At 32.7% G+C, this 14,208-nt stretch overlaps 1 protein-coding gene and 2 long non-coding RNA genes across 3 annotated transcripts; 2 read left to right on the top strand and 1 right to left on the bottom strand.

The window, feature by feature from the left end:
* Positions 1-4,232: 4,232 nt before the first annotated feature.
* On the bottom strand, positions 4,233-5,663 carry LOC131002646 (uncharacterized). The gene is made up of 2 exons (XR_009094370.1): positions 5,526-5,663; positions 4,233-4,778 (listed from the first exon to the last, which is right to left on the bottom strand). It is a non-coding gene; the product is annotated as an uncharacterized LOC131002646 (long non-coding RNA).
* LOC131002639 (protein STRICTOSIDINE SYNTHASE-LIKE 2-like) lies at positions 4,884-12,567 on the top strand. The gene is made up of 3 exons (XM_057929110.1): positions 4,884-5,714; positions 8,804-9,070; positions 11,952-12,567. Exons 1-3 carry the CDS (start codon positions 5,344-5,346, stop codon positions 12,526-12,528), a joined length of 1,215 nt encoding a protein of 404 aa, XP_057785093.1. The 5' UTR covers positions 4,884-5,343; the 3' UTR covers positions 12,529-12,567.
* Positions 12,568-12,961: 394 nt separating this feature from the next.
* Positions 12,962-14,165, top strand: LOC131002651 (uncharacterized). The gene is made up of 2 exons (XR_009094372.1): positions 12,962-13,056; positions 13,618-14,165. It is a non-coding gene; the product is annotated as an uncharacterized LOC131002651 (long non-coding RNA).
* Positions 14,166-14,208: the final 43 nt, after the last annotated feature.

The following is a 14,208-nucleotide window of genomic DNA, read 5'->3' on the forward strand; positions in this document are numbered from 1 at the left end:
CCTCTCTCAGCCGCTCTTCACGCCATCTCTGCGGCCTGCCCTCCAGCTCCGGCAGTCCGACGATCGTCGGCGCAAGGCCCGCTGCTGTCCCCGTCCGCGTCAGTCGTCCCCTGCCCAGGCGAGTCCGACAGCCCCTGCCCAGGCGCGAGTCGCGCGATTGCCCGGTGCCGTCCCCGTCCCGCTGCCGTCGTCGTTCGCTGGAGCCTGCCATCCGCCACTCCTCCGCGTCGCCAACAGCCCAGACTCCCCTTCTGGTGCGGCCTACCCTCACGATAAGTTTTTCGGCTTCCCCTTTTTAGCTTCAATATTGTTATTGCAGATCTATTTAGTGAACTTTGAAATATTGTTGATTTAGTGGTGTTATTGTTGAAAATGGATTATGTAGTTATTTTCGGCTCCTCCCATTCTCCCGTTCCAGCCCGACGTCCGACCGTTCGCTCGTCGCCGACTCAAGCCCAGACTAGCTGTCCCCGCCTGCCTCCGCCAGTCCATGTCGCCGCGGCGTTTCTCTTCCAGTTTCTAGTTTCCCGGCGACCCTCTTCAGACGTGAAATTTGCCATCGGTTCGGTGAACCGAGCCGAAACCGACGGTTTTTTTGGTTCGATTTCGGTTCGGTTTGGCACCTATGATTGGTGCGGTTCGGTGCCAAATTTGAGCATCGGTTCGGTTTTCGATTTTAAGTTTTTGGTTATGTTTTGCACTGAACCGAACCGATGCTCACCCCTACCCAACAAACCCTGGGAGGATCATAACCTGTCTCAAGTGCCTTGAACACTAGTATTGTTTACAAGTATTTTTTTTTTTAGGCTGTTAGCTTTGACATGATTTCAATTGTAATTTGGCTGGAATACGAGATTAGCTCTAGCCTCTAGCTTGTGTTATTATATAGCTAACATGCCTACATTATCTTAATTATTGAGTACTATTTATATAATACTCTCCACTATTTCCATCCGTTCTAAAAAAAAAAAGAAAAAAATACATATTTTGTTGCTTTCTAAATTTATGCATTTCTTATATTTTTATCCTCATTGTTTTTAGAACTATCCAAATAGAAAACAAGAAATGATTAATACCGAACCAGACTGTAACAAAATCAGGCACGGTTAATCGAATATCCAATTTTTTGATAAATGGTTAAATATTCAGTGTGTGCTCTAGACAAAAATTTACTAGGTTTCAGTTAACTTGATAACGAAATTTGATTAATCGATTAACTGAAAAATTTATAGGTATATTAATATATAAATTTTTTTATAAGTAATTTTTAAATTCTTATTATTGGTTGAAATGTAATTGTTATTTTACATGGTTTATGATTCATGTTGGCGTTATTGAATTTTTTATATGATCATCAATTGCTAGTTTCTGGAACATTGTTGTGCACATTTTGTTATTTTTATTTTGATTTAAGTTGGAGGTTTTTTTTTTTTGATTATTTTTTCAAGTATTTGAATATAGAATCGATTATCAAATAACCAAATATCCAATTCAGTTTAGTATCAGTTATTGAATTTGTCTTGATTTCGAGTTTGATTAACCGAAACTTTTTATATGAATATTCAAACTCAAATTGTTCGAGTGTTCGACGGGTGATTCTATTCATAGCTCATATTTTACTTTTCATAGCCTCTTAATTAAAATAATAATATTATTAATTATTAAATTTACTATTTCATCCCTATAACCCTAAATCTTAAATATTTCATGAATTTGCTTTTCTTTTGTAATTCTATGGCCGTGTAGTTTATATACCAACCTAATCGAGTAACAAAAATATCAAACAAGAGAAAAAATTTCAAAAATCAATCAATCTAAATTGAGAGCAAGACCCCTGCACAAATTTGCAGATTTGTCTCATATCCCTTGGTATCTCTAACCGTTTGATTTTGACATCGTGCGAATGAAAAAATAGCCCCTTTTACACTATTTAATTTAATCGCCCTTTCGTTGGTTCTTGTTTTGGCTTGCTCAAAGAAAATGATGAAATTTAACCAAGAACGTAACTTGATTAAAGAATTTTATTGTTTCGAGAAAAGATTTATTAGTACATAATTTATTGTACTGTTTGCCGTGCAATATTTTTCTGGTCGAAATTACTTATCTGAAGGTATTTATTGGAGACTGGATTGTTAGTTTCTTATATATGATGCAGTCATTTTAGTTTGGCTCTAAGAACAGTAGTGATTCTATGAAGAGGAAATAATTTTGGATTTAACTTTGAATTTATTTGACATGAACTCCAACTTTTTTTCGTCTTCTTCCTTCTTTCTAATTTTGGGGGTTATAGTGATGTTTTAATTATTTAATTAATAATTTAATTTGAAGGCTATAAGGATAAAATAATAATATTATTATTATTTATTTAATTAAGGGGCCATAAAGAGCAAAATAGGGGCTATGAATAGAATTACCCGTGTTCGACACCCTTAGTTATTTCGATTTATTTACAATAATTACCAATTATTAGAGCCCACCTTTAATTTTTTAACTCAACTCCATTAGCCACTAAACAACATCACTAACCCGGCCCAAAACTAACTAATCTAATTAGCCTAGCTTGCTCTTTTCAGCATTAAAAAAAAATACAAGATACATACTAATAAATTTTTAAATTGTATATTACATTAATCAAATAATAATCATATTATTATAAATTAAATTAAATTAAATTAAATATTCAATAAATATAATTTAATATCCAAACAAAAAATATAGTTTGCGCGTCATTCATTCATGAGACTTAAATCAATATTTTTTTAAAAAAAATAAATTATTACCTCAATTAGCTTGAGCTAGGCCTCCAACTTAAAAATTGCATAACCCGATTATTTGGGTTGGTGTCTCTATCTGTATTATTATTAGAGTTAATGGTCATTGAAGCTCTCAAATTTGTGCCAAAACAGACTATTAATGAATTAAGTTTGTTTCCTTCAATTTCTCATTTTCAAATTACTTCTGTAAGTCATTTTCTTGGGACCCTTTTGATTGTTTTGGCACAGTGCGTCTCATTAAATAAAGAAGTCCACAAAGAATTATTATTACTCCTTCCGTTCCAATAAAAGTGGCCACTTTTTTTTGGGCACGGAGATTAAGAAGGGGATTGTTATGTTTTAATTGAGTGTGACCCACCAAAATTAGTGAGTAATTTTTGGAAAGTGGGCTACAATTGTTGACCAAATTAGTGAGTAATTTTGACATTTTTAGAAAGTGACCTACAATTGTTGACCAAATTAGTGAGTAATTGTTGATTTAATTAAAGTAAACTTTTACCATTTTTAGAAAGTAGCCACTTTTAATGGGACACCCAAAAAAGGAAATGTGGCCATTTTTATTGGGACGGAGGGAGTAATTTCTACCAGATTCTTTTTCAAGAGCTGTATTGTACGTTCCTGGTTTTTTCTTCAACGGCACCACATCAACAATTGGTGGAACCAATTATTGAATTCTGATTTTTATTATATTATACTATTATTTTTATTTTATTTTTTTACGATTTGACAATATTAATTCCGATTTGAGAATATTACAGTAATTTATTTGGGACGTCCAATCGGACCCAACGTCCATGAAGAATGGTAATTAAAAAAAAAGAGAGAGAGAGAGAGAGAGAAAATTACTTGGGACCGAACACGTAGCACGTTATCTTATTTGGAATGTTTTATCAGCAGAATGATTTACCATCTACTAATTTATTTTATAACGTTTTCCAATAAAATAAGTAATGAGTTCGCTAGCGTGTATAATTAATTATTCTCTAGGCAGGGATGGTTCATTAATCTTTAATAACCGAATTTTTAGGGGCAATAGCTCTGGTTTGTTAGGTATTTAACGCTATCTGCCAATTTCTATCGGGGCAACTAAATAAAAGCCATTAATTCAAAATCAAGCTAAATCATAGTAGACTTTGTTTGATTTCACCTCCTGCAAATTAAGTTAATTTAGATATGGATGTCATTAAAAGAGAGAATATAAAATATTCCCTATTACCAATAGGTGTCACACTGTCACGTATATTAAATTGGAATAAATATAATTTATGAACTAAAACTTTAAAGCATTTTTTTCAAAATGACTTGAGATTTCATTTATTTTTTTAAAAATCTCACAAGCATTGCAAAAAGGTTTCACTTTAGCCGGAGACCTTATAGAATCCAACACAGGAAAATTAAATCGGCCTGTAAAATTTTGGATTAAATACGCGTAAAATCACAAATTTTAATTGAAACACGTTTTACCCACAAATTTTGAAAATTTCAATTTTTATCAAAAAAAATTATATTTATTTAATTTTCTCATTGTTTTCATTTCTGATGACAGTAAAATTGATATGGTATTTATATGAATTTAATTTGACACGTAACACTTAAGTGGATTGAATATAATGTAATTAACCCTAAAATCACAAATAATGTAGCGACACCTAGATCCTCAACATTTTTTTCCCCTTGAAATAGCTTTACCTTGGACTGCCACGTGCACCGAAATCTCATCTGCTCCAATTTCCCTGCCGGCCGGCCTTGTCTTGCTGGAATGCAATCATCCACCAACTCTTCTTCTCTTGGCCTGCACATCAGTCCTTCTAGCTTGCTTAATGCAACATTTTTCTTTGCACAACTCACACTATTCTTTCTAAAATCCTGCTTTTTATAGTCATCTTCTTTTTCACAAAACTTGCTTTACTTCAACCTCTTGTTTCTTTTTTTCAGGCTTATTCTCCAACATTTAAAGCCCCAACTTCGGTTGCTCACTCCATTTTCCTCCCTCGACTCAATCACCTGGTTGCAGATCGCGTCAAATGATAATTGAGTGTTTCGATTTCAATTCTAGTGATTCAATCATAAATTTATACAAAATGACGTAATTTCGTACAAGAACCAAATGATGCGTTTAAGTTATCTGACAACAAGTTGTGGCGCGGCCAGCCACATTAGCACCACGTCTATTTAAAAAAAATAGAAATTGGGAGAAAATAAAAATGGTGGAAAAATTGAATAAATGTGAAAGTTTTTTATTAAAAAAATAGAATTTTCAAAAATCATGGGCAAAACTATATGGATATGGACTAATAACATAAAATACAATACAATATGAATATGGATAGCCGAGTTATTGAAGAATTAATTAGAAGAATGTTAGTGGAGAAGTAAAAGTTTTTAATGCATTATTATCAGTATTACATAAAAAGGCTATTTCTCTCTCTCAAAAAACAAAGAGGCTACCACGCAGCCCCAAACGCAACAAATAGCCCTGCCAAAAAACCAGCTTGCTTGCATTACATATTTACCATGTAACGACGTTTCTTTTTGCCAGTTTCAAATAAAATCCATTTTTTTCTCCATTATGCAGCCACAGTATTTCTACAAAATCATGACTACTCCCATCGTATTTCAGGCCAAAGCCATGACTACAAACCTCATAATTTCGACTGCATTTTTAGCTCTTGTTGTTTCCATTTTGTTACTCTATTTTGATGCCATCAGCATTCAAGATTCCAATATCCATCAAGAATTCAAGAATGATACCTCATTGGTGCCCAACAAAATTCATGACGCCGTCGTTTTACCAATGCCCGGCGGCGCCGTCGGGCCGGAGAGCTTCACCTTCGACAGCCGCGGCGGCGGCCCCTACACCGGCGTCTCCGACGGGAGGATTATCCGGTGGCAGGCGAATGAAAGCCGGTGGGTGGACTTCGCCGTCACATCGCCCAAGAGGTCACTTTTTCCTTTTAATTTCTTTCTGTTCCTTTTTACGATATTTACATTTTCATCATCTTTTTTTTCTTAAATGATATTCTCATCATCATTAACACTTCCTCTTAATTTATACATATATGAAATTAACCGATAATACTAGTGAGATTCTCGTGAAAATTATATTTTCTTAATATTTTACTAAACATATAAAATTATTGTATTCGTAGTAAAATTAATTAAAAAAAATTAAACCTTATAATATTCGAATTTAAGTAATGCAATAACAGTAAATTTTACAATATAAAAATTAGAAAAAGAAAAAAAAAATATACCTTACGATTTAAATAAAGTTGTGATTTGAACTCCGTCTCCACCACATATAGGGAAACGTAAGTAAGAACCAAAACGGTTTAAGTTGGTTTCCCCCTATTTGGTGAGATGCCACTGCTCGCTTTGTTTTGTTTGTATGAGCGATATTGCTTGCGTGTGAAAAAATATACTGCATTCTGTTTCTCACTGAAAAAAATAAAAAAAATATACTCCTGTATTCTATTCTGTTATCTATGATGCAAACATACATAAATTCTGTTACCTTACAAAATTTTGCGGTTAATCGTGATGATGATTTATGACGTTATCAAGATGTGTACTGCTATATTCTTTTTGGATAATGTACTACTGCCTTCTGGATCTGCCTAATTCAAATCTATTATACTACTGCTATAGAAATGTGGTATATTTTTCGAATTTTGATGCATTAAAATTATGATAAATTTATTTATTTTTAAATATATATAATACTATTATTAAATTTAAAATTTATACGTGTAAGTCATTTAATCATTTTATTAAGTAAATTATTATTTTCATGTAGGTAGGAATCACAATTGCAAAGATTCATTAATAAAGGTGAATAGTGATCCGAGCCCGAATTCGATTTCCATGCCGTAAATCCAACTCAAAATAAAAGTAATAAATAAATAAATAAGGTATTGTAGGGGACCAAACCCCAAAGAAGGGCTTCTATTATTAGGCATAAATGAACGCTGCTGATCTATTCAGATATTCGATTTCGATGAATAAAATATCGTTTGTGAATTGTGATGGTGCAAGTTTCTAGAATTTGTAATTTAGTTGAGGACAATCTTTTTTCAAGGTCTGAAAATACAAATCAAAGGGCTTGACATTAATTTATATATTTATATATCTCCATCTACATAGAATTTAAATATAAATTTCTTTGATCTCTCAACTATATTAAAAACTCTCTCTCTCTCTCTATATATATATATATTGTGTTAATTAATTTAGGAGCTAACTTACTGACATCCACAAATATTGTGTTGGATTTCTAACAACCCAATTTGTAGGTACGTCATTTGCTTTCCATGGCCCAGACTTATCTACTTATCTTCTCGTTATTGTATTTTTCTTGATTTTTCATGTTTGTTTCGTAACAAAACAAAGTTTGGATATTACCATCAACCTAATATTTATTTGAAAATGTTGAATTTGTATATATATTTTTCTTTGTTTTTTAAAATTTAAAAAGTGGAATCTTTTTAAAGTTGAGGAAGATCGTATTATTAATTGAATTACGTTTCATTGTCTTTTTATGTAATTTTTATTTTGTTGTAGGAGTTTATAAGTTAGAGAGCAAGAAAAAAAAAATCTAAATTACCTTAAAAATGGAAAGAAAACTAGCACATACTTCATTCACTAGATAATTAATTTATCTTGCATGCATGATTTTGGCCATGGTCACAATCCCGGTGTGAATAAAACTCAACATATGATCGTTTCAATTTGAGTGTGTCTGCCCAAATAGTACATGTGATTAGATTATTTTAAGCTGGTAAACATTAAATTTTAGTCTATTTTGTACCCTTTTTTTTTTTTGCTTTTTTCAGAGGGTGTGTTTTGAACTCTATATCTTATTGTTTATAGATTGAAGTATATATACTTTGAATGTCCCATTGGAAAAAAATATTTGTTTCTTCCTTTGTAACTTAAAAAATTAAAATATTTATGCAAATTTAAACTTATGGAGACAAAAAAGAAAAGAGAGCACCCAAGCAAATATGAAAAGAAGACTGTTGAAATGTGTGACATGCCATCTGAAGTTACTTCCCCACATATATTTGCAATTAAATGTGCATGTTAGTTTTGTTTTAAATATTTATCTGAACATTATATAATTAACTCAATTGAATTCCTTTATAAAGGTATTCTCAAGATACAAAATTCCAATCCTCGTCCCCAAATAATAGTTGAAAAAAGAACTTCAAATATTTATGAGGGAGTTGAAACAAGCCCAACACAATCTATAGTGCTAGAGTCTTTTAGCGATTTTGCTTCGTGGTGCTTCCTACACCTCATGCACAATCTTGGATTCGACCACTGCTTACACTAAATAAAATAATATGATCGGAAAAAGACAATTCAAATATGTCCATACACATTTCTCAAAAAAAAAAAAAAATTGTTCTTGCACTCAAATAATTAAAATAAAGGGGTCCATTTCTACCCAGCTTTTACACTCTTCGATATTCACAATTGAGACACGCGTGGTGTGGCTCAAATTATTCGTAATAGTACATACATTTACTTTCTAATTTTATGGTATTTAAAATTTAGTCGATACGTAACATGTGATTATTATTTGAATATTTAACTAGTATAGTTCTGATAAAAAAAAATTATACATTCAAATTATATCTACACAGTTATTTTTAAATAGTTACTGGTCAACAAATAACTATTCAAACACAAAAAGTTCCATAATTCATAAACATTATTTGCCTCACTTTTTTCTCAATACATATAATTAAAAAAAATTAATTAGATAAAGCAATATAAAATTATCAAACTCCAGTATACCACATTATAAAAAATGTACTCCCGTGGATTACTAAACTCTAACTAAAAGCGTCGGCCGGTCGCACATGAAGTGATGAAACTTTGGTATTTAAAAGTTCCCAATTTATTATTATTATTATTATTAATTTTTTTTTTAGGGGGAAAAAGTTCCCAAATTTTTTTTAACGAAAAGCTCCCAATATTATTCTGGTACTTCATTTGATTTTTATTTTTATTTTGGTAAGTAGGGATGGGTGCGTAGGTGGCGGTGATCAGTCTGAAATGGAGCACATTTGTGGGAGGCCATTGGGCCTTTGCTTCAATGTGAAAACGGGCGGGCTCTATATCGCGGATGCATATATGGGCCTCGTTTATGTGGGCCCAAATGGTGGGCTTTCTAGACCAATAGTAAAAGAAGTCAACGGAATTGGTTTGGGCTTCACAAATTCTGTGGACGTTGATCAGAGCACCGGAGTCGTGTATTTTACAGACAGCAGTACGAGGTTCCAAAGAAGGTAAACTGTCTTACATTTCAAACTTAAAAAATTATTCGATATTTTATTGAAAATTAATACTACATCTATCCCACTTTTTTTTTCCAAATATCTCACAAATATAGTTAAGTTCTGCTAATTAAAATTGTATTGAATTATTGTTTTATTATAATATCTTCACTCAATATTTATGAAAATGATGTGCCAAGAAATAAATAAGGAAAAAATATAACAAATGTATATTGCCTATTTTTTTTTTCCAAAACTAATTTTTTAACTTTGGGTGAAAACTGAAAGGTGACTATTTTTGTGGGATAGGGAGAGTATTAGAGAAAAGAAGTAATTATAAGCCCCAAATTGATATAAATAACCCTAATTAATTGTTATAAAATTAAACTAAATCACGACAAATTGAAATTGAAAAAAAATGAAAATCTTAAAAATATTAAAGGAGTAATAGCTCCTAAATACATGAACTTTCACACATGAAGATTTACCTTTGAATACACTAATTTTTTATTTTTATTTTTATTTTTATTTTACACACGATGAACATTTTCAGTGAATGAATGTTGATATGGAAGTTGAAAAAGTGGCTTGAACTGAAATATTCCGAAATGATGTAGTTAAAATATATTAGTAATGAAATGTTGTAGTTACATTATACAATTAGTCCTAATTTTTAAAATTATTACTCCCTCCGTTCCACGAATCTTGACACGTTTGGTTTCGGCACGAGAATTAAGGAGTTGTAGATTAGTGTTTTAAATGTGTAGATAATAAAATACTCCCTTCGTCCCACTTCCATAGTCCACTTCACTTTTTCACACATATTAAGAAAATGCAATAAATAGTACTTGAAAAATTCAAATAGTACTTGGAAAATACAAAACATATGTAACTATTCAATTTTGCCCTTATTTATTCTATGTTTGACTATATTTAAATAAGGTTACTTTGGAAAAAAAAAAGAAATTTAATGCTAATTTAATTTAAAAAGTGGACTATATTGTGGGACATCTAAAAAAGGAATAAGGGACTATGAAGGTGGGACATAGGGAGTATTAAAGTGATAAAGTATGGGAGAGAATGTGATAAAGTGATAAAGTAGAAGGCAGAATGTGATAAAGTTGGAGAGAAGAGTTAATAATTGTTAGTACTATATTTAGAAACGTGTCGAGATTCGTGGAACGATCCAAAAAAGCATACGTGTCAAAATTCGTAGGATGGAGAGCGTATTTAAGTTAGCATTTTTTGCAATTTAAAGCTTAAAGAGATGTGTGTTCACGATTCAAAGCTATGGATTTGTCATTTAAATAGATTTGCTTAAAAGAGATGTGGGTTCCCGATTCAAAACTATGAATTTGTCATTCAAGTAGATTTGGGGACTCGAAATAAAAATTCATGATTAAGTTGTGTGCGAATATTCATCATGTATAAAATCAGAATAAAATAGTAAAATTTAATATATTTAAAAGTAAGATTTATAATTTATATAGACAATTAATATATGAAATTTGTGTATTAAAACGCTATTATTAAAGTTGGCCGCCAAAACCCGAAGGTGAGATATTGGATAAAAAGTAATTATCGGGAAAAGATAAATAATGAGGAAAAAAATGTGACGCAAAAATAAGGAAGAATATGGTGAGTAGTAACCCATGCCATGGAAAAAGAAAGGAAAGGAAAAGGATTTAGATAAGATTAAGATAGGAGTAGGAGTGTAGTGACTAGTGATAACTGCGTGAACAAACGCCCATATATATATTATGTCAGCAAACAACTCTGCGTTGCGGTATGCATGCTTATCCATAGTAATAATACACACCATCCCTACTTGCTTGCACGATCGGAAAATATCATAGAATTACCCTTTTATTTCATCCAAATCGCATTGGGAACTTAAATTCTTTTAGACCTTTCTTTAATCCAAGAATAAATGAAAGTTAAGGTAACAATATATTTAGCTAATTGGCTGTATACTCCATATTCCATAAAAATATTCATAGTATAACACATCACGAATTTTTTTTAAAAAATATAAATTATAATATGAGTGGAAAAAGAGTCCCACATTAATTATAAAATTTTGTTAAAAAATTATTATTATAAATAGATTATGTATATTTTTATGAGAGGAATGAAAAAAAAAAATTGTGCATATTTTTATGGATATTATGTGTCGAATGTGCAATTAGAAAATGAAACACAATCTCACGCGTATTATGTGTCGAATGTGCAATTAAAAAAAAGTTATTATTATAAATAGACTATGCATATTATGTGTCGAATGTGCAATTAGAAAATGAAACACAATCTCACGCGTAGTCATGAAAGATGCATTTTACAGCATATATATTCCGGTGGATATAAAGGTACTAAAGAAAATATGCCCATCGCACGTAGAAGAATATTTTCTTAAGAAAGTGTTGCATCATTTAGAAGAATTTCGTAGGATGAAAAGTGAAACGTTAATATAAAACATTAATTCTCTAAACAAAGTACTTCCCCGTCTCACAAATTTTGACACGTTTGATTTCGGCACGGGAATTAAGGAGTTGTAGATTAGTGTTTTAAGTGTGTAGTTAATAAAGTATAAAAGTGATAAAATAAGAGAGAGAATGTAATAAAAGTGATAAAGTAAAAGTTATTTTATTTAAAAATGTGTCAAGATTTGTGGAACAACCCAAAAAGAAAAATGTGTCAAGATTCGTGGGACGGAGGAATCAGTACTATATATAATTGTATCAAAAGTGGTTTAAATTGTAAATCTAATTGTTTACATGCTAATGTCTGCCTCACTTGGATGTGCATATTAGTTAAATAATCGGATCCATTGGAATTTCGAGAGTAATTAATTTTGAGAAGCAGCGGTGTTTTGGTTATTTTTTGTGGCATGCAGGAAGTTTGTTTCGGCGATTATTAGCGGCGACGACACCGGAAGGCTGATGAAATTCGATCCCCGCACAAGAAAAGCTAGTGTCCTCGTCAACAACCTCAAGTTCCCAAACGGCGTCGCATTGAGCAGAAGCGGCGATTTCCTCCTATTCGTGGAGACCACCACTTGCAAACTCTACAAATTGTGGCTCACACCCGCCAGATATGGGGAAGTGGAGGTCGTCACGGAATTCTTCGGATTCCCAGACAATATAAAGAGGAACAGGAATGGTGAATTTTGGGTGGGAATCAATTCTCGGAGAGGGAAGCTCTTGCAATGCCTCATTTCCCAGCCTTGGATCGGAAACGCGGTGGTTCGGTTTGTGCCGTGGGATGTTACGAGGCTGCGCTCGTACTGGGCTGGTTTGGTTGGTAGGAACGGGATGGGGGTTAGACTGGATAGGAATGGGAATGTGGTGGAGGTGTTGGACTTTCACAGATGGAAGGAGGTGAGTGAAGTGCACGAGGAGGAAGGCTCTTTGTGGATAGGATCTGTTGTCATGCCCTTTTCTATTACACACAAATTTCCAAATTCTATATGAGATTTTAAGACCTAATAATAATGAATGTGGATTACATCATATCTCTCATTTTTTGGTCAATTAATTCATGTGGGATTGTTGTTGTGCATGTGATTTTCTTTCAAGCACAAGGGGATTTTAATACGGAATTACTACACCACTTTACGAATGTTGCAGTTGTAACATAATTTTGTCTACTTAATTACAACACCTAATTTTCCTTTCAAATTTGTACAAATATGCATGCATCACTAGGTCGAAGTCGTTTTACCAAAGGAAACAACACGATTTTGTGGCTGCAAATAGTGAATGTTGTATTGCAAATTGAAATTCTAGAAAAGACGTGGGATTGATTATAAATTTGGGGGCATATTATTTATTTTTGGCAATTAAAGATACGTAACGCTAAGTGAGTTGATCATATATAGGGATATTTGGCTTTAAATTTTATTTCAAAACATAACCTGTCGAAGAAATTAAAGAAATTAGTTTGCTGCTAAAATTTATTGGATCACAAACAGAGCGCTCGGTTTGTTTGGCTTAAGAATGGTAAATACTTGGTCAAGTTCGCTTAATTAGGTCTTTTTTTACGGTTAATATAAGTTTGCCTTTAATAAATTTCGCTATCGTACATAATATTCAGATTTTTATTTTCTATGAGAAGTGAGAATAATGAATAAGGAGTATCTAGTGTTGAATAATGTAGTATATAAGTATTAAATATTACTCATTCCATCCCACGAATCTTGACACGTTTGATTTCGCCACGAGAATTAAGGAATTGTAGATTAGTGTTTTAAGTGTGTAGGTAATAAAGTATAAAAATGATAAAGTAGGAAATAGAATGTAATAAGGTGATAAAGTATAAGAGAGAATGTAATTAAAACCCCTTATTTTTGGATTAATTATTACTTTATTTGGAAATATGTCAAGATTCGTGGGACGGAGTGAGTAATAATTCGTTCCCTTCAAAATTTGACTAAAGTAAAAATTTTCCACCTCAAGGTAAATATCAGCTATATGAACATTAAATCAACACCTACAAATCAGTTTTAGATCTCACCATATATAAAGGATCTTATTGGAACCATTCAATCTCGTTCCAAAAAGGTACCTTGGAGGTTCTTCGCCACTTGGATATCATATTTACAGGAAAGGGAATGCGCCTGCGGTTATAATAACTAGCCCTCATATACTGGGAGGATGGCCGGTGGTCTCACTGCTCTTCATATTTTTTCTCAGTCGGTTGTGCGCGACTTATACACTCATAGCCATGTTCGCTACATTTAGCTTGGTGAGAATCACCCATTCCCGTCATTCTTGTTGGGGTCATGCTTTTAGTTTGGTGTGATTCACCCATTCCCTCGCTGGGGTTTTCTCTCGCTTCTGGGCTAGGCCGCGTACCCCTCAGTGGCAGTTTCAGCTTGGTGTTTTCCCGAACAGTTACACGGCGCTCTGAAATAACTGCTTGCTCAATTTCATAGCTTGTTCTTAGCGGCTCTTATCTTCTTTGTTTTTTATTGAGCTTTTTCACAATGCTTGGCATTCTTTTTTCATGATTCAGGGGTTGTGCATGCATCCAGTCCCCAAGGGCTCCAAAGATTTTTAGGTCTGTTCTCGGTTGTGATTTTGTTAGTTTTTAGTTGTGCTCTTGCTTAGATTGTTTGCGTTTTCCTGAGCTTCGTCTGGTTGGATTTAGAG

Source organism: Salvia miltiorrhiza, chromosome 1 (assembly GCF_028751815.1).
Source record: "Salvia miltiorrhiza cultivar Shanhuang (shh) chromosome 1, IMPLAD_Smil_shh, whole genome shotgun sequence".
Taxonomy (NCBI): domain Eukaryota; kingdom Viridiplantae; phylum Streptophyta; class Magnoliopsida; order Lamiales; family Lamiaceae; genus Salvia; species Salvia miltiorrhiza.